The sequence below is a fragment of the Bufo bufo genome, chromosome 1, assembly GCF_905171765.1.
Source record: "Bufo bufo chromosome 1, aBufBuf1.1, whole genome shotgun sequence".
NCBI classification, from domain to species: Eukaryota; Metazoa; Chordata; class Amphibia; order Anura; family Bufonidae; genus Bufo; species Bufo bufo.
The window spans coordinates 440,824,889-440,852,816 of record NC_053389.1 but is presented as its reverse complement, the minus strand read 5'-3'; the positions used below and the strand labels follow the sequence as shown (position 1 = coordinate 440,852,816).

The 27,928-nt window shown below is 43.7% G+C and overlaps 1 protein-coding gene across 1 annotated transcript; it reads right to left on the bottom strand.

Moving 5' to 3' along the window:
* Positions 1–171: 171 nt before the first annotated feature.
* On the bottom strand, positions 172–27,868 carry CHPT1 (choline phosphotransferase 1). The gene is made up of 9 exons (XM_040407633.1): positions 27,552–27,868; positions 14,223–14,370; positions 13,938–14,079; positions 9,582–9,666; positions 6,826–6,957; positions 4,330–4,488; positions 2,962–3,087; positions 2,076–2,186; positions 172–334 (listed from the first exon to the last, which is right to left on the bottom strand). The coding sequence occupies exons 1-9, from the start codon at positions 27,792–27,794 to the stop codon at positions 290–292; spliced, it is 1,191 nt and encodes a 396-aa protein (XP_040263567.1). The 5' UTR covers positions 27,795–27,868; the 3' UTR covers positions 172–289.
* Between the last annotated feature and the right edge of the window lie 60 nt (positions 27,869–27,928).

Below are 27,928 nucleotides of genomic sequence, written 5' to 3'. Positions count from 1 at the left end.
GGTATTTTTCTATTTTAGAGCATGCATGAACTAGAAAAAACCAATGAAAACCTCTTAACTGGTGCTCAAAATGAGCTCAGGAAGGAAATGGCTATGCTACAAAAGAGAATATTGATGGACACTGTAAGTCAAGGTCAAATAATCCATTGTGATATGACACATTGCTCATAATTATTTTTCCAGAAAGCTTTATTATGAAAATATGAAATAGGTATAAAAATAGTTTAACATATTTGTCCTTTTTCTTCTGCCAGCAACATCAAGAGATGGCAAGTGTCCGAAAGTCTCTTCAGTCAATGTTATTCTGATGGCTCCCTGACGGAATAACTTGTACCTATGTAACATATAATATATAATTATCCACCAAATACACAAAGTTGCATTTTAAGTCATGTTTTAGAAAATTATGTTTGGTTGACCTAACTAAATAGTTCACTGTTATGTAAAGGTTATGTTCAAAAGTAAAAATATTTGTTACACAGAGTCTATGAGAGTAGAAAAGGTCTGTTTTTTTTGTCCATACGCCTCACCCCCTCCTATACAGATACCAAACACACACACTCTTCTTTCTGTTTAACTAGATATGTAGTGATCTTAGGTCTTCTAAACTGTTTTGCTAAAAAAAAATCCTCTTTAAAAAAATATGGAAGAAATCTTTTACACACTGTATGTTGCTGTATTACATATTTTCATATTTAGGCTATTTTGACACATGGCAGAGCAAAAGTGTTAGTCTGTTCACTAGTTGTGCAAGTGTGCACAATTTCAAGCACAACGCAGTAATGTATATTTAATAAAACATTTATTAAACATAAAAACATAATTCTGATGAATAAACCTTTTCTTTGTTTTTCCTTTTATGAAGAAAATAAATTATTAGCGTCACAGAACATGCAGGTATGGCGAGCACAAATATGTTTCAGAAAAAAGATTGTTTTCCAGATTATTAATACTGTAAATTGCTTTAAAACTATGATTATTATTATTTGCAAAAAGAAAATAAAAAAAAATTGTTGGTCCAGAAGCATCTCAGGTCACACATGGGAATTTGGAATCCTTGCAAAATAAATTTTCTGAAAATTCAGAATTAATTCACTTTCTAAATAAATAGAAATAGTAAAGGACATCTGTCAGCAGATTTGTACCTATGACACTGGCTGACCTGTTACATGTGCACTTGGCAGCTGAAGACATCTGTGTTGGTCCCATGTTCATATGTTCCCACATTGCTGATAAAAATCATGGTTTTTATATATGCAAATTAGCATCGAGGAGCAACGGGGGCGTTGCCGTTACACCTAGAGATTTGCATATATTAAAACATCATTTTTCTCAGTAATGCGGGCACATATGAACATAAGACCAACACAGATGTCTTCAGCTGCCAAGTGCACATGTAACAGGTCAGTTTCATAGGTACAAATCTGCTGATAGATGCCCTTTAATAAAACAAATTTCCTCTTAATATTAAATACCAAAATTTAGAACTGCCCATATGGAGGAGAAGAAACGTAACAATTTCATGAGAATAGCAAAATATTTAAAACGTTTAACTCAATAAAGAGCAAGTCACAAAATAGCAGATTGTGAAACAATTGGAAAATACTTTAGCATAGGTTTGTTAATACTTTTACTCACAAACCAACTTTTCTATCAAAAAACAAAATACAGTCTGTGATTTACACAGAGCCATGGCATCCAAACCCCTGGGAATTCCATTATAATGCAAACCATATAAACCACACTTCTGAACCAGCAAGAACCCACCACATGTGGGGCGGATGTGGTCACTGAAGCTGAGAGGTATTTACTGTTTCTGTAACAATGTCCCTCCTCTCTACATCAGGATGGATGTGGGGAAAAAAAGTTATTGTGCGTATCTCCCAAAGGATTAGATTTCAATTATCTTTTGCTTAATTAGAGCACTAATTGTCAAGTTATTAGACAATAATTAACCTGCATCGTATTGATTTTTTTACTGCTTAGTACTATAAAACCCAGCATGCAATAATTGCTCAATGTTTCTTTTCCTCCACTTGTGTTAGCAGTCAGTCACTATGTTTTTGATTTTGAACCTGCTCTGCAGATGGCATAGGGGGGATTCTGAAGACTGATATTCGCAGGTGTGTTGCAATTTGCAGGCAAAGACCTATGCAATATCTCAGCAGTTCAAACAACGAAATAGCCTAAAAGATAAAAAGAAAGAGGAGCAGTCAAGTTACATGTACCAGTACTGTATTCATAAATGCACATTATTTTACACCTGTTGCTTTGAAATGTTACATCCAGCCTGTGTTCAGACAGAGAAGATCAATCTCAATAAAGAAGACATGTCAGATTAAATATTACCCTCATTTTATGTACAATTACACACTAGCAAGTATTCAAACAAAATAAAAACATGAGAAATATACTTGTATCTAAATTGTTTATAATACTATGTAGTTTTATATACCGATTTATATTGTCACTATTACAATATACTTGTGTATTTGAGGGACTAGGTGGTTTATGATTACTGGTGTAAAAATAAAATATTATAAAAGATACACAATTAATATACACTAGTGGAAAATGAAAAAAAAAAAAAAAAAAAGGACACCTGGAAAACAGTGATTTCAGACCAAAAAGTCTGTGGAGCATCCGTATGTAAAGTAAGGATATTACTTTGCTCAATATATGTCAGCACTGCCATATTGTAAAATAGACTTATCTTAGCTCCTTTTAGGTGCCCTTTTTATCTTTTCCGGTAGTGTATATATTTAGTTCTAGCAAACCATATCTAACACGGTCCTGCAAAACTCTGCTTCTGGAAAACTTTGCACTTGCAGTTCTCTGTATCCAGAGACTTTGGTAAGGTTAAACTTAAACCTTAAAGATCTGCCATTTCACTCCATTAATATACACAAATATAGGACATTAGTTCAAGGATCACACGTCATTTCAATAAGAATTACTTACGAGTGCCAACCATAAAACAATGTATTCATTAATGAAACTGTTGAAATATTGATCAAGAAACAGAAGGCCTGGTCCAATAAATGCAGAATCCTGAAGATATAGTTCACTCTTGGTCATGTGGGCCAACTGAAAGAAGTTATTATAAGCTGAGATTATAGAACATGATCTATATTACACACATTTATATACTCCTATTACACATTTTAGTGTAATACTATGTAAGACTACTCTGAAAACGATACCATCTGCGTTGTTCTGTAGACCAGGATAGATGTAATATTAATTTATGCCTCAGATGTAGCTTTAACTTTATACAAGTTATACAGGTTTATTAACTTCAAGCTAAGTGTAAAGAATAATCTGTTCTACCCTAATATTACAAGTGAAATAAGAAAGCCTTAAAGTGTAACCGTCACTTACGCTTTTTTAATGTGTGGGGAAATTGAGTATAATTATTTTTGTAATAAACTTTATTAGGCATTTTGTACTTTTTTAAATTAAAAAACTGGATCTGATGTTGTCCCTTAACAATGCTGCCTAAATGGGTCCTGCTAAGGAAAACCCATCTTCAGTGTTCAGCACAGTAAAGTACTGTCCACAGAAGATGTTCAGACCGAGCCAGCCTCTATAGGCTCACTGCCGCCCTGGTACTGATACTATAGAACTGTCCCTATGTACTATATAACCACTGCTTCCTGCCATCTGTACTGTCAGTGGGGAGCGCCGACAATGTATCTCTTATCTCTATCCTACTGCCAGGAAAATACAGGAGACCGGATAGTCAGCGCTCCCCATTGACATACAATCTGTACAGAAGGCAGGGAGACTGAGAGAAGCAGTGCTACAGTATGTAGGGACAGATATATGCATACATGTTATATACATACAGCTTCTTCCAGTCTCCCTGCCTTCTATACCGATTGTCATTGGTGAGCGCTGACTACCAGACTCGGCTGTATTTCCCTGGCAGTTGGTGAGCATGCTGGGGATAGAGATAAGAGATACATTGTCGGCGCTCCCCACTGACAGTACAGATGGCAGGAAGCAGTGGTTATATAGTACATAAGGACAGTTCTATAGTATCAGTACCAGGGCGGCAGTGAGCCTATAGAGGCTGTCTCGCTTTGAGCATCTTCTGTGGACAGTACTTTACTGTGCTGAACACTAAAGATGGGTTTTTCTTAGCAACTCTCATTTAGACAGCATTGTTAAGGGGCAACTTCAGAGCCAGTTTCTTTTTTTAAGGAAAAATACAAAATCGTCTAATAAAGCATATTACAAAAATACCCCTAATCACTTCCTCGACACATAAAAAAAAAGTTACAGTGACACTAAAACATTCAGCAAAAAGTTTATGCAGAGACTTACCACAAGCTTAATAGTGATTTTGGCGCTCACGAACCCAAAGGTAAAGGTGTAAAGACACGGATGCTGATGGAATAAGTCTGTTGTTGACTTTACGTAAATCATCAGTCCCAATACAAGAATCAGACCAATGTGAATACCAGGAGATAACACACTTGTTCCCTGTCAGAGGGCGGAAAGAGGTTATTTATGTGCATTGGTTTCTTCTTTTTCAACATTTTTCTATAGATTTTACAAAACAGTTGCTCAAAAGGTTAGCAGTCCCTGTCCAGCCCTCTTGGAATACATAATTTAGCAGCTTCCCTTACATGATGACAGCCTCTTATACCTCCCACATATTCTGCTGCGCAAGTCAATGTGATTGGTGAAAGACTACACAGAACAGTCTACAAGCACCCAGGGCTGTGGAGTCGGAGTCGAGGAGTCGGAGTCGGCAAAAAATGAACCGACTCAGACTCCTACTAGATTTAAATTGGAATAAAAAATTTAAAAAGCAAGTTTAAATGTCCCAATTCACAAAAAGTTATAAATTAATTACCGTATTTTTCGCCCTATAAGATGCACCTGTCCATAAGACGCACCTAGGTTTTTGAGGAGGAAAATAAGAAAAAAAATATTTTGAACTAATGGTGGTCTGTGGGTGGCACTGTTATGGGGGATCATTGTGGGGGGCATCTGTGGATGACACATATATAGCATCTTATCTTATGTGTCATCCACATATCCCCCCCCATAACAGTGTCCCTGTGTAGTGAATGGGGGCCGGCATCTGTTTCTGTAATGGCAGCGGGGCCCGGTGCCTGCTTCATTCATAAAGTGGGCGGAGCAGGCGCGTGACGTAGTGAGCTACGCTACGAGCGCCCACCCGGCCTCCTGACTGCCAAGAAGTTAGTAGTAAGTAGATTTAAGATGATTGGAATACTTTAAAAATACCCACAAGTTAGATATGATTACCGTATACTACAGTGAGCGGGGCCCGGTGTAGAATACAGTGACTGCAACGGGCCCCGCTGCCATTACAGAAACAGATACCGCCCCCCAGCCCCTCCTCCCTCTCAGCCTATTCACCGGACGGTCGCAGCATTCGCCCCCATAAGACGCACTGCTATTTTTCCCCCACTTTTGCGAAAAATACGGTACTTCTCTACTGTAAGAATAAAGGCCAATGCATGCAGTGCGTCACGTTACCGCAAAACGAACACGTTAAGTGACCATGAAGAAGCATGCTTTTCATATGCTTCACTATATGGCACGACACGCACAGTTAAGGAGCGGCAATACTTTCCATTGTGTTGTGTTCCGCTGTTACAGGGAACGCAACGCCCATGGTTAACCTAGCCTCTCACTGATAACTGATTAGGTAACTATGTTGTTTGCAGGACTAGAGACACTTGTATAACTGAAGGGAATGGGTAGTCAATAGTTCAAGACTGAAGCTGTAAACCATTTGAAAAACTGCTGTCATTCAGCTAAGGCTATAAAAACTTGTAAACTCAGATTGTTAACTTAAACTTTAAACATGACTATGGGATTCTACTAGGGAAATCATGTTTTACAATAAATGCCCCTTCCTGGATCCTCCCACTGCCCTATCTTCAGAAGAAGATCAGCACACAAAGGAGAAGGCAGCAGCTTCCTAGCCAGTAGTTCGGTGGTAATGACATGTATGTTGCCTTTCTTTCCTTCAAGGAATGTATAAAATACATTCGCATATTAAATACAGAGGAGTCGGAGTCGGGGAGTCGGAAGTACCAAAAACTGAGGAGTCTGAGCATTTATCTACCGACTCCACAGCCCTGCAAGCACCAGAGACAGAAAAATGACAAACCAGGTTATTCAGCTGAACAAATTGAACAAATATGCATTCCCAATCATTACCAGTGATCAATTGACAAACAAGCAAATGCATAAAAATCATTGTTTGTCGGGGGCGTGCTGATGCCAATAATGCATGCTGTGGGGAACAGTCATTTTACATAACTGCAGCATGTAAATGTACATGCTATATCAAGTCTCCACTTGTTACAGATTATCTGCCTGTTTAGCAGTAAATAGACAATTTTTCATAACTAGTAAACTAGAGCTACCAGCGTAATGTAACATGCTGAAGAGGTTATCCAATGAAAATGCAGGAGGTCCAACCACTAAGACCCCTGTGATCCAGAGAATGAAGGGTACAGTTTCTGAATGGAGCAAAGGTGCATGTGTTGGATCACTGCACCATCCACTCCGATAGGACTGAAGTAAACAGTGCTTCGTCACTCCTATAGAAACCCTCTGTAAGTTCACTTGTGCCCCACACAAGATCACTGGGTGCTTATGGGCTTTCATGGTAGCTGCCAGAGGCTAGAGTGCATGAAAATTAACAATAGCCAAAGACATACTAATCAATTTTTATCTATTTCTGACCCAATATTGTAAGTTTTTGTAATCTACCTTTAAACTAAATGAATGTGTAAAATGCATCCATATCATACAGTAAATGTAAAATATACTTACTGCTACAGTAGATCCATTTTTACCTACTCCACCATTAAGAATGACTCTGAAATAGTTGCTACAGGAGTAAATTGATCCTAACACAATCCCCATAAGTGGAAGGACTTTAATCGGCAACCCAGTCATAGGAATCTTCAAAGAAAACATACAATGGGTAAGGCTGGGTCCACACACACAGTTTAGCAGTGCCTTTAATGATGTGTTTTACTGTGGTTTTTATTTGGGGCATTTGAAAGCTTATATTAAAATGTTTTTTTTTTGTGTGTGGGGGGAGGGGGGGTCATAGAAATCTACAACTGGTTAGAGTAGTGTTAACAAGACTAAATTATAGATGTTGTTACTAAATTTAAAGGGGTTGTGCAGGGAGTTTATATTGATGACCTACATCAGATCAGTGGGGATCCGACACCCCCGCTGATCAGCAGTTTCAAGAGGAGGCGGTGCTACCTCTTCAAGATTACACTGGGCGTCATTTCACTTGTAGAAACGGCGGACAGTAATCACAATTGCTTGTCCCATTCACTTGAATAGGACTAGAAATTGCAATAACACTGGGATGCCGCAAGTGAAACAATGCGCAGTCTAATCTTAAAGAGGAAGCAGCGCTCATGTGAGCACCGCCTCCTCTTCAAACAGCTGATCGGTGGGGGTGCTGGGTGTCGGACCAACGCTGATCTGATATTGATGACCTATCCTGAGCCCCCTGCATAACCCCTTTAAGTGTAGCAATACGCTTATGCAGTGGGCTCCAAGTCGTAGCTCGCCTCTAACCATTGAGAAACTACAACTCCCAATATGCCCTGACAACCATTGGTATGTTAATCCATACTGTTTCTTTGAACTCATTTACATTAGTGTCCTACTGCTCTGTTCTGGCAGCTGTCAGGATGTACTAGGAGTTGTAGTTTTTCAAAAGATGGCTGAAGACCACTGCACTACAGCATATTCATTCCCCGAGAATATACGGTAGTTCCCTAGTTATTAGCACTTTTGTATAATATAGCGTGATAGTGGATGCAACAAAGTCATAGAGAAGCTGAAGTCGGGCATCGAGACCAGAGATCTAACCCAGACAGCACCATCTAAGTAGCACCTGGATAGAACCAGACATTGCCCCAGCACTGCCACTTTACACCTCTCACTTTAATTCAACTCATTAGTAAATGGTTTGAAATTGCAATATTTGATTTAGTAATTTCAATAAAGTGTTTAATAATATATACTAATTTTCATGAAACAACCATTAAAATAAATACCTGGAAATTCTTTGGTCTTTACAAATCTTCCATTGGCAGCAGAAAGTGAAAAAAAGACAAATAAGTGCCTCAGATTGAAAGTTTAGAGGTCTCTGTGCCAAGATGCCAGTTTATGGCGTAAACCAGCATTCTCAAACAGCTAGCAGTAAAAAAAAAAAGCTCAACCATTGGACTTTTGCGCTGTCCCTGCAAAGGCACTGCAGGAAAAATAAGCAACATTGGGGTTGCTGAGCAGATGAACCCTAGTAGTTGGGGTTGTTTCCTAAAAAGTGTAAGGCAGGGGTGGACAACCCACGGCCTTCATTCGGTACATGCCTCCTGGCAATTGATAGACCAGCCCTTGCAGGACTATAAAGAAGACTCCCTAGCTAATGCAGTTCATCCAGACATAGCCTGAAACTGTGTGACAGGAGCCACTAAGTACCCAATGAGCACTTTCCCATACTACAATAGAAAGTGCTCATTGGATAATATGGGTGCCAATTACAAGTTACGTCTGTGTGACAGGAGCCTGCAATAGCCATCGAGTGTCTTCCCTTTAGCACAGGGTAAAATATCTTTGACAGCAGAGGGCCCCAATTATTAATAGTAGTGGCAGGAGACTGCATCCAATTAAAAACTACCCACAAAAAAAAAAAAAAAAAAAGATGAGAGATTCTTATTACGGGCATTATGCCACTATTATGTTGTATAAAAGTTGTAAATTACGGTGCATGCCATACGTGCACCATAATTTGCGACATTTTAAGTTTCTTGGCACAAAATGCCAATAAAAGGGGTGGCACTTAGCCAGAGGGGACTACGCCCACCCGATTTACTATAACTTTCACCAGAAAGTGGCATAAGTTATAGCTGAAGTCTACACCAGCCTGTAGCCAACCATCTCATGTGTATGTGGGTGTCCTCACTTTCCCCATGGCGGCAGATGTCGGGGGAGAGAAGGATGTTGGAATTTGCTTGCTCCACTCTAACACATGCACATCCAAATGGACAAACACCACCAGCCATGTGTGCATCGAATATACTGGTAACTGGTGGATTCACTCTGAGGTACCTCATATGGTATCTCTGAGCCAGATCAGTGCCAATGAAGTGGCAGATAGGCAAAGCATAACATAATAGAGAAAGTGAGCACAGGATTCCCGATAAGGGAATGAGAATGGTCCCGGAAAAGCACACAAAACGGTTTTGAACATTACAAGAACTACATTTTATTTCATCTTTCAGATGCAGCACATTTTACATATAGTTCTATCTGCAGGGAGCATGTTATAGAGCAGGAGGAGCTGAGCAAGTATATCGTTTTATGACTCTGCTCTCTCTATGCTTAGGAGTCTAGTGAGCAGTCTAACAAACTTACGTCAGAGATAGATGTCAATCAATGAGTAGGACACCCACTTACACTGGAGCTCCTCCTGCTCCATAATATAGTGCCTTTCAGTGTGAAAGGTCCCCTTTAACATACACAGTATGAAAGCCTATTACTAGTCCACACGTTACCTCATAGTCCCAAAGCGAAGTTCCAAAAATTGCAGACAGCATAAACACTGCTACCACAGAAAGCTGCAGCTCTGTTACATCAATGCTGGAGAGAGAAATGACATTTTCAGATATTATTTACAATTTAGTGAAATAAAAATCTCTTTTAAAACCTACATTTGCACCTATTTCACATAAAATGTATCCTTGCATGGTTATATGGGCTGTTGAGGGAGTGGTAGTGGAGGACTGCGGAGAATAAAGGGGCGTTCACGTCTCGTTAACATATCGCTCTATAAATGTGGACAAATGTGCTTCAAAAGTGCATACATTTATCTATGTCCTTCTTCATAGGACAGAATAACAGAGCATACCATGCTATTCAGTCCTGCAGTAGTCGGCAAATACTTTTCAATGCATTTGCAACTTTTCTACTTGCGATCTCACCAAGTCTGCAAAAAGAGGGCATGGTGTTGCAAGGGTGGGGTCATCAGCTCCCAGTTAATTCATATGCATTTATGCCAGAAACGAATGACTAAAAATTACGGCAGCTCTAAGCTGCTTCCAATTTCATTCCGGTGCAAAAGGAGGCAGGTAATTTATGATGAGTATCTCATCATATATTACATGCCTTCTCCAGCAGCACAGGCCCCATCAAGGCCGAGGCACCAGGTGCCAGCCTTCATAAATTAGGGCTTGTGTTTCCGTCTGTTAAATGTATTTGAAAAATACCTGGTAAGGATTTTTTAAAAACTAGAAAAAAATAAAAATGTAATTAATAATGTATGTTTTTCCAGCGGACCCAAAATGTTTCGAAAGATATGCCCATCTGTCAAACAAATATGTTAAAAAGATGGAAAATGACCTAGAAATTCCATACTTTTTTCATGCACATTTAAAAGGAATTTATCACCACATAACGCCGTAGTAATCTAAGTCATGTGTCAGATGTGCTCTGGTCCGACTACAACGCATTTTCCTCCATCCCAATCAGTGCCCACATTCCTTGTTGATTTTGACATACAAATGAGCTGTTTGATGCAATGAGGGCATCACCGTTGCACCAGAAGCTTGGTTCCTTATTGCGTCAGCCCTGCCCCCAGCTTTGAGTGACAGGGCCAGGCAGGTGAGATGGACAGCCCTGACGCTTGCCATGGCTGAAGTAATCTGTACTACACAGCACTGGCAAGTAAGGGATGTACTGAAGCACCGGTGCACTTGCGAGAACACAGGGCCAGGCAAGATTACATCTCCCCTGCCTTGCCCTGTCACTCAAAGCTGGGCAGTCATTTCATGACTAGGACAGAGAAACAAATCATGGCCCCCAGTCTCCCACCAATGTGTGGCTGCATGAATTAACTTATTTCTAAAGATCAGTCTAGCTGTCATTAGTATTAGCCCTTTTGGTTCACCTGCATGAAGGGTGGTCTAAATTCAATTACCGACACAGCATTGTCTTCCCATGATTTTCAATTATGCAGTTAAATTAAATGACAACTTATTTAAGGGGTTGTCCAGCCTTTTTTGGTGCGATTTTTGGTGCAGATTTCACCCTTTTCAATGGAAAGGTGAGATCTGCAGCAAGACCACATCACATGCACACCAAAAACCAGAAGTAAGACATGTAGTTTTTGAGCGGTTTTGGTGCAGAAATGCACAGAAATCCGCATGGAAATTCATGCTGATCATCTGCATGTTTACTCAGGATGCTTTATCCGAAAGTCGCTTTGTTCAGAATTTCGTTATAATACTGTACGGAGATTCGTCTTCGTACAGTATTAGAATGTATGAGCTACGATGAGCCGAAGTAAGTTATTAACCAAGTTGCGTGTGACTTTGTTGAATAACTTCGGTAATTGATTTTTAAAGTGGAAAACCACTTTAAAACTTGAAACCGAACTCTGCTTCGGGTTCCGACTAGTACCTCGCCTAAGACAGCACAAAATGTAAGGAAACATTTGGGCCTGGTATTAAAGGCTTCCTCACATATCTAGCAGCACTTTTCTTATGAAGCATAACTCCATGTGTGGCAGGTAGCCTATCTTTGCTAAGTGATTGTGTAGTCTGGTATACAGTGAGAAACAGAAGTATTTGAACACCCAGCGATTTTGCAAGTTCTCCCACTTAGAAATCATGGAGGGGTCTGAAATTCACATTGTAGGTGCATTCCCACTCGAAGAGACAGTATAAAAAATAAAAATCAGGAAATCACATTGTATGATTTTTAAAGAATGTATTTGTTTTGCACTGCTGAACATAATTATTTGAACACCTGAGAAACAGCAAGAATTCTGGCTCTCAAAGACCTGTTACTGTGCCTTTAAAAAGTCCACCTCTACTCCACTCATTAATCTAACTTAGTAGCACCTGTCTGAGCTCTTTAAAGACACCTGTCCACCCCACAGTCAGTCAGTCAGATGCCAACTACTACCATGGGCAAGACCAAAAAGCTGTCAAAAGACACCAGAGACAAAATTGTGGACCTCCACAAGGCTGGAAAGGGCTACGGGGCAATTGCCAAGCAGCTTGGTGAAAATAGATTAACTGTTGTAGCAATTGTTAGAAAATGGAAGAGGCTAAAGACGACTGTCAGTCTCCCTCGGACTGGGGCTCCATGCAAGATCTCACCTCGTGGGGTATCACTGATGATAAGAAAGGTGAGGAATCAGCCCAGAACTACAAGGGAGGAGCTGGTCAATGACATGAAGAGAGCTGGGACCACAGTTTCAAAGGTAACTGTCGGTAGAACACTACGCAATCATGATTTCAAATCATGCATTGCACGGAAGGTTCCCATGTGCAAGTCATCACATGTCCAGGCCCATCTGAAGTTTACCAATGACCATCTGGATGATCCAGAGGAGGCATGGGAGGAAGTCATGTGGTCAGATGAGACCAAAGTAGAACTTTTTGGTCTAAACTCGTCGTGTTTGGAGGAAAAAGAAGGATGCGTTGCATCCCAAAAACACCATCCCTACTGCGAAGCATGGGGGTGGTAACATCATGCTTTGGGGGTTCTTTTTGCGAAGGTGACCGGACGACTGCACTGTATTAAGGAGAGGATGAATGGGGCCATTTATTGTGAGATTTTGAGCAACAACCTCCTTCCCTCAGTCAGAGCATTGAAGATGGGTCATGGCTGGGTCTTCCAACATGACAACGACCCAAAGCAAACAGCCAGGATAACCAAGGAGTCGCTCCGTAAGAAGCATATCAAGGTTCTGGAGTGGCCTAGCCAGTCTCCAGACCTAAATCCAATAGAACATCTTTGGAGGGAGCTGAAACTCCCTGTTGCTCAGCGACAGCCCCAAAACCTGACAGATCTAGAGGAGATCTGTGTGGAGGAGTGGGGCAAAATCCCTGTTGCAGTGTGTGCAAACCTGGTCAAGAACTACAGGAAACGTTTGACCTCTGTAATTGCAAACAAAGGCTTCTGTACCAAATATTTACACAGATTTTCTCAGGTGTTCAAATACTTATGTTCAGCAGTGCAAGGCAAATAAATTCTTTAAAAATCATACAATGCAACAAGTGCAGAGTCTTTAATATCTCTTCCATTCAATCTGGAAGTGGCCATCCTAGGTAGCATGCCTCCACTAATTAGAGATAAAAAGAAAAAAAGGGGTTTGGATGTGAGGTCTTATGGTAGCAAGAGTGATTATTGCGAGAGAGTGGGGATCAAAAAAAGCACCAAACATTATGGAGTGGAAAAATTTACTTGCACGGATTGAGAGGTTCGAGGAACATGCGGCTAGCAACGGATGAGTGGCGCCGCCTGGGTAGGGAAGGGGAGGTGAGGGAGAGAGAGAGGAGAGCTACCACCAGTGGCGGGCACCGAGAGGACCACCGAGAGGAGGAAGGGGGGGGGGGAGGGGGGAATGTACTTAATGCGGGTGACAATCAATCCGGCTACATTGAAATAAATGTGATGTGAAATTTAATTTGGGGCTAGGGTACCCCCCAAAATAGAAATACTTTACTTATTAGCTCTTTAGTGTTTTTGCTTACTGCATCTCATTATATTGACTGTCTTGGTAGATTGTGTACCAAGGAAACTGGATTTTTGTATTGTTAAATTGTTTTATTTGTGCATTTTGTACTGGGGGGGGAATAAATAAAAAATAAAAAATAAATAAAAAAAAACATACAATGTGATTTCCTGAATTTTATTTCTAAATTCTGTCACTCAGAGTGGGAATGCACCTACATTGTGAATTTCAGACCCCTCCATGATTTCTAAGTGGGAAAACTTGCAAAATCGCAGGGTGTTCAAATACTTCTGTTCCTCACTGTATATTAGTGAATTAGCTCCCAAACACATATTAAATATGTTTCGATAAAGCATTAAGAAAAGTATACACCACAAAATCAACTTACAATCCGAAATTCAGGGTACCGCACACATAGGTCTGCCACTGGGCACAAAAGAACATGAACATGCTGATAAAGCAGCAGAAAAACATCCAGCTGGGCATGGTTCCAAGACCTACTCCTGCTATCGTCCCCACTCCTACAAACACTGCATGGGAAAAGAACAAACATTACAACACAGAACTCACTACTCATTTGTAGCATCTCAGTAACAAACTGGAGAACCAAAACGAAGTGATAGAAAGATTATGAAACACAGACAGAATCAAGTTCAGTGAAGAGGAGTGTTACCTATTGATATGGAGTCACATCCATGGTCAAACAACTCCCCTAGTGGGGAGCTACTGTTCGTTCTTCTAGCTTGTTTCCCGTCAATAGCATCCAATGACTGATACACAAACAAGCCCATACCACAAAGCAGAAGTGCCCATGCTGGCGCCTGTGGCAAAACAGAAACTTGTTGGCATGAGAAAGAATTTTACAACATTACAAAGAACAGGAACAGTGAACATTTCCTCCAGAAATCTGTATAAACCTCCCAATATAGGTACCTCATGCTGGCATCTCCCAGTATACAAAATGTATGTGCTCACATATAAAGCGAATGTACACAGTAAAACAATGTATTGTCGATTTGTTCATAAACTAGAATACTGCCCCATCATTGTAAATACTATTATATATTATTATATTGTATTACAATATCCATCCAGCCCAAAAGTGCATAATGTACAAAGAAAACACTGACTAGGCGAGGCTAGTGGAGAGTAACCGCAATGCAGTGAACATGCAGCATATACTGGATCCCTGAACTTTATTTAGCTACATTCTGAATGTTGAATATTATAAATCAGGGCTGAATACACTTGAGTCATTATGGCAACTAGAAATCTGGCCTTAATGAAAATCAGAGCCCTCCATGCATCCAGTTCATTTGGGTCCATCTGGCTATGAAGATTTGAAGCTGGATGCCTTTACTGACAGAATCAAGCTCTATGGATAAGGACAAACTGACTGTGTAGCAGTAACCTATCTCTCCCGACATCAGATGTCAAAGACTGCACCTTCAAAGCATAGAAGGCATGCTAATACTGTCATATAATGACCACTCTGTATGTCAACAGAGACCTACTACTGTACATCAGTAAGTCGCTGTCCTCCTTGCCTTTTGATTAAAGGAGTTATCCAGAAATTTAATACTGATGAGCTATCTTTTCGACAAATTGCCCACCATCTAGGCTGTCCTGAGCTAGCTGTTAGGTGTTGGGAGCAGTGGTTACATGAGGACATGTGCACGAATAACAGGCTCCAGATGGCCCAGAGAGACCACAAGTAGAGATGATCATTTGATCCACCAACAAGCACAAGTAGCTAACACAGTTTTGTTGTCCACCATCCAAACACAGGTGGCACCTTCATTACACACCCGTCTCTGGTCTGACCATTTCCAGGCGCTTAGCAGAATGACATTTGGTGTCATGGCAGCCACTATGTGTCCTACCATTGACAGCCAGCCACTGTTGCCTTCATTTGCAGTGGTGTTGTAAACAAGAAACTGGACTGCTATGGACTGGAACCTTATCATCTTTAGTGATTAATCCAGGTTCTGTGTAGGATCAGACAACGGTCAGGTTTGCCTCGTGGTGAGCGCTTTAAAGGGTTTCTATCACTTGGTATCACATATTTAGGTGTCAGACACTAGCGATCCGCTAGTGTCTGCTCTAACAAACCATCCTAATATGATAGGTTTTGGGGCAGCCGTTTTGCTAAAATAACAACTTATATCTATATGCTAATGAACCTCTAGGTGCTATGGGGGCGTCATTAGCACCTAGAAGCTCCGTCTACCTTCATAAACTGTCGCCACCCAGCGCGTCCCTCCAGCCCGCCCATCTCCCTGAATGCGATCCTCTCCGTGCGCGTCTCTGTTCTGCGCATGCGCAGTGAATGTCTGACCGCTTCCCTGCTCAGACATCTCCACTGCGCCTGCGCCGATGACATCATAGTGCTCCGAGGAACAGGCGCAGTGGAGATGTCTGAGCAGGGAAGCGGTCAGACATTCACTGCGCATGCGCAGAACAGAGACGCGCACGGGGAGGATCGCATTCAGCAGGAGATGGGCGGGCTGGAGGGACGCGCTGGGCGGTGACAGTTTATGAAGGTAGACAGAGCCTCTAGGTGCTAATGACGCCCCCATAGCACCTAGAGGCTCATTAGCATATAGATATAAGTTGTTATTTTAGCAAAACGGCTGCCCCAAAACCTATTATATTAGGATGGTTTGTTAGAGCAGACACTAGCGGATCGCTAGTGTCTGACACCTAAATATGTGATACCAAGTGATAGAAACCCTTTAATCCTGCCTTTGCTGTGGAACACCACACTGCCCCAACTACTGGTATGATGATCTGTGGAGCCATTGTATATACACTGTCCCCCGATACGAGGGATGCTAACAGTGTCGGACTGGGGTACCTAGGGACCACCAGTAAAATTTATTTTGGGGGCCCACCGTACGGATACATTCAAATATAATAAATAATCTAACAAGTTTTTTATATGAACATAAGCTGGTTGATGTGCTGTAAATTGAATATATGTATGTAGTGTACAAAATCTAATGTGTTATGTGCCACTTGTGCAGGGGGTGGGAGACTAGGGGCCAACCTTGCTCAGGGGCCCACCGGGGGATTCCCCTGCACCCCTGTGGGCCAGTCCGAGCCTGGATGCTAACAGCTCAGTGATATGAACAGGACACCCTGCAGCCATGTGTTGCCACTTATGGCAGGGCTTCCAACTGGCAGTTTTCAGCAGTATAATGCTCCCCCACACAAGAATCTCCCAGGAATGTCTCCTCCTTAGGCCTAGTTCACACGACCGTATGGCTTTTATAGTTTTTTGCGGTCCGTTTTTCACGGATCCATTGTTCCGTTTTTTGTTTCCGTTGTGTTTCTGTTTCTGTTCCGTTTTTCCGTATGGCATATACAGTATACAGTAATTACATAGAAAAAATTGGGCTGGGCATAACATTTTCAACAGATGGTTCAGCAAAAACGGAACGGAAACGGAAGACATACGGATGCACTTCCGTATGTGTTCCGTTTTTTTTGCGGACCCATTGACTTTAATGGAGCCACGGAACGTGATTTGCAGACAAATATAGGACATGTTCTATCTTTCAACGGAACGGAAAAACGGAAATACGGAAACGGAATGCATACGGAACACATTCAGTTTTTTTTGCGAAACCATTGAAATGAATGGTTCCGTATACGGAACACAAAAAAACGGCCCGTACACTCGCAAAAAAAAACGTTCGTGTGAACTAGGCCTTAGTGTGCCCGGTCACCAGATTGATTGCCAATTGAGCGTTTAAGACACCAGCTGGGATGCCAGCTTCAGTGACCTAGAAATGCGCAGGATCTGCAGGCCCAGCCGTAACACCTGTGGACAAATGTGCCGCAGGATACCACATGGAACCTATATGTCTCCATGCCCAACCGTATCTCATCTTGTATCCAGGCTAGAGGTGGCCCATGAGGGTACTAGAGCCTCCTTTCAATTGTACAGTTTTCCCTAATAATCTTCTCCTTTCCCTTTAAATGTTGTAATTAGGGATGAGTGAATCAAATTCGATTGAAACATCTGAAGTCGATTTACATAAAACTTCGTTCTAATACTATACAGACCAGGTACCACTTGGAACTGAACCCGAATTCGGGAAATGTTTTTTTACAGTACAAATTAATTTATGAAGTTATTGCGCTAAGTCTCTGGAAGCAATAACTTCGGCTCATCAGAGCCAATACATTCTAATACTGTACGGAGCTCCTGCTCATCCCTAGTTCTAATCACTTACATATCTCATCATTACATTCACGCATAGAAAGTTTAATTCCACTCCAACAACTTCTTCCTGGTGCAATATTATTTGGCAATGGGTGTAATTGTAGTACTGGTTTAGTTACTGCAAGGACAAGGATCCGGAATGCTGAAATCCAACATGCTTATCCCCCATCCTTCTTAAGATCTGTCTTCGAAGTCATAGTGTTGGCCAATATGTCGATATTGCAGGGTTCGACTGACTTTTCTCACGTGTATGGTCAGCTTGGCACATTCATAACTGCGTTCAGAAATCCGACAGAGCAACAGCCTGTCAGAGTTTATTGTATCCAGCATAGCTAGATAATGCCATGAACTGCCGGATCCCCATTGACTATAACGGGATCCGATGAGGATACGGTCATTTTTCGGCAGAAATGCCTGCTTACCGTATTTTTCGCCCTATAAGACGCACCGGTTTTTGAGGAGGAAAATAAGGGGGGGGGGGGGATCTGTGGATGACATATATATAGCATCTTATGCTATGTGTCATCCACAGATCCCCCCCATAATAGTGTCCCTGCGGTGTGAATGACTCCCAATACAGGGGGTGGGGGTCGCATCTGGTTTTATAATGACAGCGGGGCCCGTGCAGTGACTGTATTTTACTACACGGGCCGGCCTGCCTCCTCCCTGCTCTCTGCTACGAGCGCTTGTAAGTATACAGGCGCTGATTACCCTGAACTATATTAACAATGCCTACAAATATAGATAAGATTATATACAGTGAGCGGGGCCAGTGTAGTAGAATACAGTGACTGCACAGGCCCCGCTGTCATTATAAAAGCAGATGCTGGCCCCAGCCCCTCCTTCCTCTCAGCTGATACACCCGCCGCGCGGCATCGCGGCGTATCATTGAAAATTTGGAAAAATGCAGCATTCGCCCCACTTTTTGGGGGGGAAAGTGCGTCTTATAGGGCGAAAAACACGGTAGGTTGGATAAAAAGTTGTGCATGCAGGACGCAGATGTGAACCTAGCATTAAGGCCTTTGTTAGGCTACTTTCACACTCGCGTTTGGTGCGGATCCGTTCAGATAATACAACCATCTGCATCCATTCAGAACGGATCCGGTTGTATTATCTGTAACATAGCCAAACGGATCCATCTTGAACACCATTGAAACTCAATGGAGGACGGATACGTTTTCTATTGTGCCAGATTGTGTCAGTGAAAACGGATCCGTCCCCATTGATTTACATTGCGTCAGAACGGATCCGTTTGGCTCAGTTTCGTCAAGCGGACAGTAAAACTGTGCAAGCAGCGTCTTGGTGTCTGCCTCCAGAGTGGAATGGAGACTGAACTGATGCATTCTGAGCGGATCCTTTTCCATTCAGAATGCATTAGAATGCAAACTGATCCGTTTTGGACCGCTTGTGAGAGCCCTGAATGGAGTTCACAAACGGAAAGCCAAAACGCCAGTGCGAAAGTAGCCTCTCTGGACATATGCTGCACCAGATGTGTCCGACAGTCTGATGCCATTGAAATAACATTTCTCTTTGGCTAAGCTGGAAGTGTAATGTTATGGTGGGAACTGAGGCTCACAGCTGTCACCACAACAAACATTGTTCAATGTCTATGCCTTCCTTTCCACATACCCCTCATTATTAGAAGGAAAAGTCAATGTGCTTGTGACATCTTGGATTATGAGAAGGGCCCAGTAGCTCTGTCCAGTTGTTGGCCTGATACATGCATCATGCTGAAATATTACAGCAAGTATGGTACTGGTGTCCAGAAGTGATCCTGTGAATATGGCTAATCCAACACGAGTGGAGGACTGAACACGCCCTACATTGGCCCTGGCAGCTTTACAAATAGAACCTTGTGCAAGACCTGTTGACAGAAGATATGATAGCTCAGCCTTCTTATGGTAAAAAGAAGGGTTCAAGATGTAAACTCTGAACCTAAAGACTGCAGACTCATTCACTTCTATTTATTCTACAGCTTCACAATCACTTAGTGACTCCCAATACCAGCACAACGTGTATCCGCAGCGTACACCGCAACAACCTTTGGAACCTGGATTTCAAGAAATATTGATCTGTTCTCTGCCACGAGGTGAACAGGAAGAGAATGTACAACTTGTACAATAATATCATCCCCCTTCTCACTCCCTAGCAAAAAACAAAGCGGACATTGTTCATCTTCAGGGGGCCTTTCTGCCAGACCCCTCCCCACATGGCTGGGATGCAGAAGGAAGCTCCCCGGCTCGTGTTTGACACGGGTGATATGGTCACAGCAGCCAATAACTGCCCACAGTGGTGATGTGTCCCCCATGTGTCATATCACTGGGTTGGGTCACTGACATGCAGAGACTGTGGAGGTTGTTGGGAAATCTGGCAGAAAGGCCCCCCTGAAGAGGAACAACCCTTTTCATTTTTCTACGCCAGTCTTAGGCTACTTTCACACTAGCGTTCGGGTGTCCGCTCGTGTGCACCGTTTGAAGGGGCTCACGAGCGGCCCCGAACGCATCCGTCCGGCCCTAATGCATTCTTAGTGGAGGCGGATCCACTGAGAATGCATCCGCCTGCCAGCGCTCAGCCTCCGCTCCGCTCAGTGAGCGGACACCTGAACGCTGCTTGCAGCGTTCGGGTGTCCGCCTGGCCGTGCGGAGGCGAGCGGATCCGTCCAGACTTATAAGGAAGTCAATGGGGACGGATCCGCTTGAAGATGACACTATATGGCTCAATCTTCAAGCGGATCCGTCCCCCATTGACTTTCAATGTAAAGTCTGGACGGATCCGCTCAGGCTACTTTCAGACTTAGAAAATTTTCTAAGTAATAATGCAGACGGATCCGTTCTGAACGGATGCAAACGTCTGCATTATCGGAGCGGATCCGTCTGATGAAACATCAGACGGATCCGCTCCGAACGCTAGTGTGAAAGTAGCCTTAATCTCTGCTCCACTGATGTCATAAGCAGCACAATTATCCAGAGTCATGTCCCTGTTGATAATTGTGGTGCATCCCAGCTGGTGTTTGTACCAGAGCTGGAATCTATGCCAATACGCAGCTAGTGTAGATTTCAGGAATAATTTCCTGGGGTAAATTAGAATAAACCTGCCTTGCTGCTAACTTTTTGGAAAGCTGGACAGCGAGGCACACACCCACCAAAAACTAAAATTTGGGGCTTTTTGATGCCAGAAAATTGGTGTAAGGGAATGATAAATGTGGGCTTAAAGGGGTTTTGCCATCACATACAATGGGGGCATATCGCTAGGGTATGCCCCCATTGTCTGATAGAGGTGGGACCCTCACCTACAACGAGAACGGAGCGGGGAAATTAATAGAGGCCGCAGTGTGCATGCGCAGCCGGGCTCCATTCACTTCAATGTGGCCGCCGAAAATAGCTGAGCGCTGGCTCGGCTATTTCCGTCTGCCCAATAGAAATGAATGGGAGCAGAGGCCGCGCATGCGCTGTGCGCTCCCATTCACTTGTGCGGGAGCAGTGCTTGGTGATGGACGAACCCCGGGGAACCCCAGCCACAGCTCTCCCCGCTCCGTTCTTGTTGTACGTGCGGGTCCCAGAGGTGGGACCCGCATCTATCAGACAATGGGGGCATATCCTAGAGATATGCCTTCATTGTATGCGTTAGGAATACCCCTTTAAGTCCTGAGCGATATATGAGAATTTGTCAGCAGACTGCAGTGAAAGGCAATTAAATTAAAGTCAAAGAGCAGGGGTCAGCAACCTTCAGCACTCCAGCTGTCCTGAAACTACCATTCCCAGCATGCTCCATTCATTTCTATGAGAGTTCTTAGAAGAGCAAGTATGTATGCTGGGAGTTGTAGTTTCTCAACAGCTGGAGTGCCCTGCTATAGAGAGTAAAGCCTGGCAACAGAAGGCAAGTGATCATTAACTGGAGTTGCCAGCCCATTTTCCTAATATACTTGATATGTACAAAAGGAAATAACTACATGGAGTAGAAAGTCCCCTGGCAAAGAGCATAACGTTGTATGAAGCAAATGCACAAAAAAGTTACAGCGCCTAGCTTACCCGTTTCGGTTCTCAGCTTAAGATCTGACAATCTATAGTTAGAGTGCCACAGTCCTTTTATTTTTGTTGTTGTTTTCCTCCCTGCCTTCCAAGCGTCAACATTTTTTACTTTTCCGTTCACATAGCCAGCCATAGGAGGGCTTGATTTTTGCCGAAACTTTCTAATGGCGCCCTTTGAAGGGTTTCTGTCATGGGAAAAATCGTTATGTAGCTGGCTGACGTTAGCGATGTGCTAATGTCAGCAGAACATCACTGTATGACTTATATCTCCCTGCCTTTTTTCACAGATCCCTTGTAATAAAGGCCTATCCTTGTTCGCAAATGTGAAAAAAGTAGGACATGCACTATTTTTTTTGCTGAAGGGAAACACGGACAACGGACCGAGAAAAACAACTGTCGTGTGCATGAGGCCTTTGGCTGACAATCACTGATGGGAATCACTGACCAAACACTGATGTGTGAATAAGGCTTTAGTCTTCTTTCACGTGTGCTGTCCGTGGTCTCCATGGACAGCACACGTACGCAATGACTTTAACGTGTGTATTCACACATCAGTAGTTTACCAATGACTGTTGGTCTATGGTGACACCATGAAAGCTTGCCCTATTTTGGTCCATGATTACGGATCTCTCATGCACATTATAGTCTATGGGTCTGTGAAAACCACGGACACAATACGGATGCCACCCGTGTTTTGTCTATGGTTTTTTTGGACCGTTGGTAGGAGGTCCTCTGGAAACCAGTTTTCAGCCTGGCAGTGTACTTGGAATACGGATAACACATGGAGATGAACCACTGACTAACTTGTCACAGATGTCATCATGGACATGTAATAGAGGCCTTTTACGTACGCAACAAATCCGCTCTGCCTAGAAGCAGATTTTGTAGTGGCAAGGGTGAAATTCGAGCTCTTTCCGAAGTACAAAGCATGCTGTGTGTGACTTTTCTGCAAAAAGGAAATGTGAACCACAATAACCTCTGCTAGAAATAGTGACCTGACATGAACCGTCCTGAGGTCAACCCTAACTAGCCAAAACTGAAGATTGAGTAGAGAAAGGAATACGACACTCCCCCGTCCTGTCAGAAGGACAGGACATGGTCAATGAGACATTTCTTACTTCACATATACAGACATCCCAACCTGCAAAACCTCATTTCGGGGAGGTGCACTTCTCATTTCAGGGAGGTTCTCTTTTTTTTTTCTTTCACAAACTTTTTATTACATTTTCCAAACCTATGCAGTATCTGCACACTTTGCTCTATGGTGTGGAGGACTGGGCTCATTACCCTGCCCCAAATTATCCTATTTATGTATATGATTAAAGGGATTCTGTCACCACCTATAAGCCCTGTGAGCTAAACATATGCTCATGTCCAGGGTAGCATTCTGATTTCTAAGGTGGTCTTATAGAAGCTATTTGTGGCTTTATTCTGCGGAAAAACAGGTTTTACTAACCTGTCAATCATTGAATTAAGGTGCCCAAGCAGGGGAGGTCTGTGGATGCATGGTGCCCGGCCGCAGGCATCGCCGTTGGTGCCCAGCAGCGCCTCTCCCTCCCTCCCCTCATCCCGCTTTGAGATCCCGCGTGTGCACACAGGCTCAGCCTGATGCGCCGTTGCGGACTGCTGGCATCGGCTTCTTCTTGCACTGTGCGCACGCGCCGAGAAGGGGACACTGCTACAGGTTGCCGGAAAGGTTTACTGCGAGTAAACTAGAGATGGGAAGTTCGGATCTTTCACATGAATCGGTTAATTTGAATCAGTTCATTCAAATGAACCGATTCATGAATCGAATCTTCGGTTCATTCGCTGAGCTGACAAGAAGCAAGTGAACCCTGTGTGTAATTATCTACCCCACTGTAGGAAAAAAACATGCATCCGGGGGGGGGGGGGTTTTAACACTGGGGTAAATAATATAATTAAAATGGAGGGTTAAATGTGTAAATGTATTTTAAAAAAATACATCTCTCTCAATAGTTCTATAGTTACTGAATGATACAGAAGAAGGGATGCCTTTAACATATAGATCTCCTTGAGAAGCCAATTTGACCCTAAAGGGTTAATTCAACCTGTAATCTAAACTCTGTCCTGTCACTTCTCTTATCTCTCTGCTATCAATAAACCTTTCCACATGCGGTGTCAGGGAGCCGCTATCTAATAGGAGACTCCCTGAACTTCAGGGAGACTTGAGATCCCTACATATAGCATATGATCAGCAAAACACCTTAGTGACATGATGGCACGATGGGTGAGCTGAGGAGTAGGGCAAGAAACCTCCCTCTCCTAAATACTATGTCCAGCCACTTGTAGAGGTCCTATGGTTAATAATACAGTGTAAGGAACAGAGTCCATGTCAATAGAAATGGGAGGGATCCAAACTAGGAGCAGGGTGGCCGGGGAATTCACGCTGACATGGCCCAGCAGTTTATAGGACTCATGGCTGTACTGGGATCTATAGGACAAGCATGAAGATATGGTGCCCATAAAGACAATCCATGTGCCCATAGGGTGCCTCTAATACTACAAGTGTGGTGCCATCTGCCCCGCTGTACACAGGACCTTACTGTTGGAGACCCTGCACCCAATCATATTAGAATCCAATGCCCCAGGACAGCTTGTGCTGGTGACAGGTCAGGCCTGGGATTTGTCAGCCTGTGACTGCTGAGGTGGCAGTGACACATAATCAGGTGACAATGGAGAAGACAAACCCTGTTAACCCTGTATTCATTTCAAGCACAGAAATGTAGCAGAGCTACAATTTGGTATAGCTCATCAGGATGTTACCTGAGGTTTTGCATAGGACTGCAGTAAACCTACTACTCTATTGTAAGGGCTTTTACCGGGGTAATGATTTCTCATGAATGTGTTTCTCAGCAGTCTGAATCTATTGCATAAAATCTTGGCACCATGCCCTGGTAAACTGCCCAGTCAGTCACATGATCACAGAATGTAATGGCGCTGTACACACAAGGACTCTGGAGAACCGAGGGATGCAACCGCTACTATAGCATGTACTGGTGCACAATGTCATATACATGGTGTACCCTATCAGAGCTGGCACTGCCACTATACCATGTACTGGTGCACAATGTCATATACATAGTGTACCCTATCAGAGCTGGCACTGCCACTATAGCATGTACTGGTGCACAATGTCATATACATGATGTAACCTATCAGAGCTGGCACTGCCACTATACCATGTACTGGTGCACAATGTCATATACATGGTGTACCCTATAAGAGCTGGCACTGCCACTATAGCATGTACTGGTGCACAATGTCATATACATGATGTAACCTATCAGAGCTGGCACTGCCACTATACCATGTACTGGTGCACAATGTCATATACATGGTGTACCCTATAAGAGCTGGCACTGCCACTATAGCATGTACTGGTGCACAATGTCATATACATGATGTAACCTATCAGAGCTGGCACTGCCACTATAGCATGTACTGGCGCACAATGTCATATACATAGTGTACCCTATCAGAGCTGGCACTGCCACTATAGCATGTACTGGCGCACAATGTCATATACATGATGTAACCTATCAGAGCTGGCACTGCCACTATAGCATGTACTGGCGCACAATGTCATATACATAGTGTACCCTATCAGAGCTGGCACTGCCACTATAGCATGTACTGACGCACAATGTCATATACATGGTGTACCCTATCAGAGCTGGCACTGCCACTATAGCATGTACTGGCGCACAATGTCATATACATGGTGTACCCTATCAGAGCTGGCACTGCCACTATAGCATGTACTGGCGCACAATGTCATATACATGGTGTACCCTATCAGAGCTGGCACTGCCACTATAGCATGTACTGGCGCACAATGTCATATACATGGTGTACCCTATCAGAGCTGGCACTGCCACTATAGCATGTACTGGCGCACAATGTCACATACATGGTGTACCCTATCAGAGCGGATCCGTTCAGATAATACAACAGTCTGCATCCGTCCGGAACGGATCCGTTTGTATTATCTTTAACATTGCCAGGACGGATCCGTCTTTAACACCATTGAAAGTCAATGGAGGACGGATCCGTTTTCTATTGTGCCAGATTGTGTCAGAGAAAACGGATCCGTCCCCATTGACTTACATTGTGTGTCTGTTTGGCTCAGTTTCGTCAGACGGACACCAAAGCGGAATGGAGACTGAACTGAGGCAAACTGATGCATTCTGGGCGGATCCTTATCCATTCAGAATGCATTAGGGCAAAACTGATCCGTTTTGGACCGCTTGTGAGAGCCCTGAAAGGGTCTCACAAACGGAAACCAAAACGCCAGTGTGAAAGTAGCCTTAATAGTTTTTTTCATCAAAAGTGTGTAAGGTGTTGCTGTTATATTTCAGCGCAACACTGTGCAACTTTGTAGCAGTATACAGCGAGTGCGCGCCCTGGTTGCTCCATCGTGTTTCAGTTTGACCCTGCTAGTCTCTGACACTACTTCTTCTAGTAGGCTAACTGCTTACTACGGTTTTAAAAACGCATACAGACGCACACCCTGCCTCCCAACATGTTTTGCTGCAAATCGTCTTCAGGGGATTGTGCAGATATCAGAGCTGGCACTGCCCCTATAGCATGTACTGGGAAGAGTACACTGCTAGATACACTCCACAGTGTACGTTATCAGGGCTGGCACTGATAGACCTGGCACTGCCACTGTAGCAGGTACTGACTGTACACTGATAGACCTGGCACTGCCACTGTAGCAGGTACTGACTGTACACTGATAGACCTGGTACTGCCACTGTAGCAGGTACTGACTGTACACTGATAGACTGGCACTGCCACTATAGCAGGTACTGACTGTACACTGATAGACCTGGCACTGCCACTGTAGCAGGTACTGACTGTACACTGATAGACCTGGTACTGCCACTGTAGCCGGTACTGACTGTACACTGATAGACCTGGCACTGCCACTATAGCAGGTACTGACTGTACACTGATAGACTGGCACTGCCACTATAGCAGGTACTGACTGTACACTGATAGACCTGGCACTGCCACTGTAGCAGGTACTGACTGTACACTGATAGACCTGGCACTGCCACTGTAGCAGGTACTGACTGTACACTGATAGACCTGGCACTGCCACTGTAGCAGGTACTGACTGTACACTGATAGACCTGGCACTGCCACTATAGCAGGTACTGACTGTACACTGATAGACCTGGCACTGCCACTGTAGCAGGTACTGACTGTACACTGATAGACCTGGCACTGCCACTATAGCAGGTACTGACTGTACACTGATAGACTGGCACTGCCACTATAGCAGGTACTGACTGTACACTGATAGACCTGACACTGCCACTGTAGCAGGTACTGACTGTACACTGATAGACCTGGCACTGCCACTGTACCAGGTACTGACTGTACACTGATAGACCTGGCACTGCCACTGTAGCAGGTACTGACTGTACACTGATAGACTGGCACTGCCACTATAGCAGGTACTGACTGTACACTGATAGACCTGACACTGCCACTGTAGCAGGTACTGACTGTACACTGATAGACCTGGCACTGCCACTGTAGCAGGTACTGACTGTACACTGATAGACCTGGCACTGCCACTGTAGCAGGTACTGACTGTACACTGATAGACCTGGCACTGCCACTGTAGCAGGTACTGACTGTACACTGATAGACCTGGCACTGCCACTCACACCTGTACATAGCACACATGGCAGCACCGCGACCTCCTCACCTCCTCAGTGGCCGTGGGGCAATAGTAGACGACAATCAGCGTAGTAACAATATTCATGACCAGCCCGACCAAGGTGATAGTGTTGGGTGCCAGCCACAGGGGCACCTTCTCCACCAGCCAGTTCCAGTAGACCTGCATGAGGGGCTCCAGCAGGGAGCGGCCGGCGGCGCTGTACTTGTGCCCCTCCAGCCGCTTCAGCTGCAGGGCCGTGAGGGGCTCCGGCAGACACAACAGCCCGGCCATCCTCGTCTCCTGCCTGCCGTCCGGCGCCTCTTCCTGCTTGCGAGCTTACGCCTTCCGTCCCTGCACTCTGAGGGGGCCGGACCAGAGCGCTTCACCCCGGAAGAGTAGGACTGGCAGCAGGGGCGTCGGGCTGC

Coding starts and splice junctions, on each gene's coding strand:
- CHPT1 (XM_040407633.1), bottom strand. CDS start 27,794: ATGGCCGGGCTGTTGTGTCTGCCGGAGCCCCTCACGGCCCTGCAGCTG. Junction 9,667..13,937: donor GGTACCCTGAATTTCGGATT/GTAAGTTGATTT, acceptor TTCTCTCTCCAG/CATTGATGTAACAGAGCTGC. Junction 6,958..9,581: donor CTTCGCTTTGGGACTATGAG/GTAACGTGTGGA, acceptor TTTTCTTTGAAG/ATTCCTATGACTGGGTTGCC.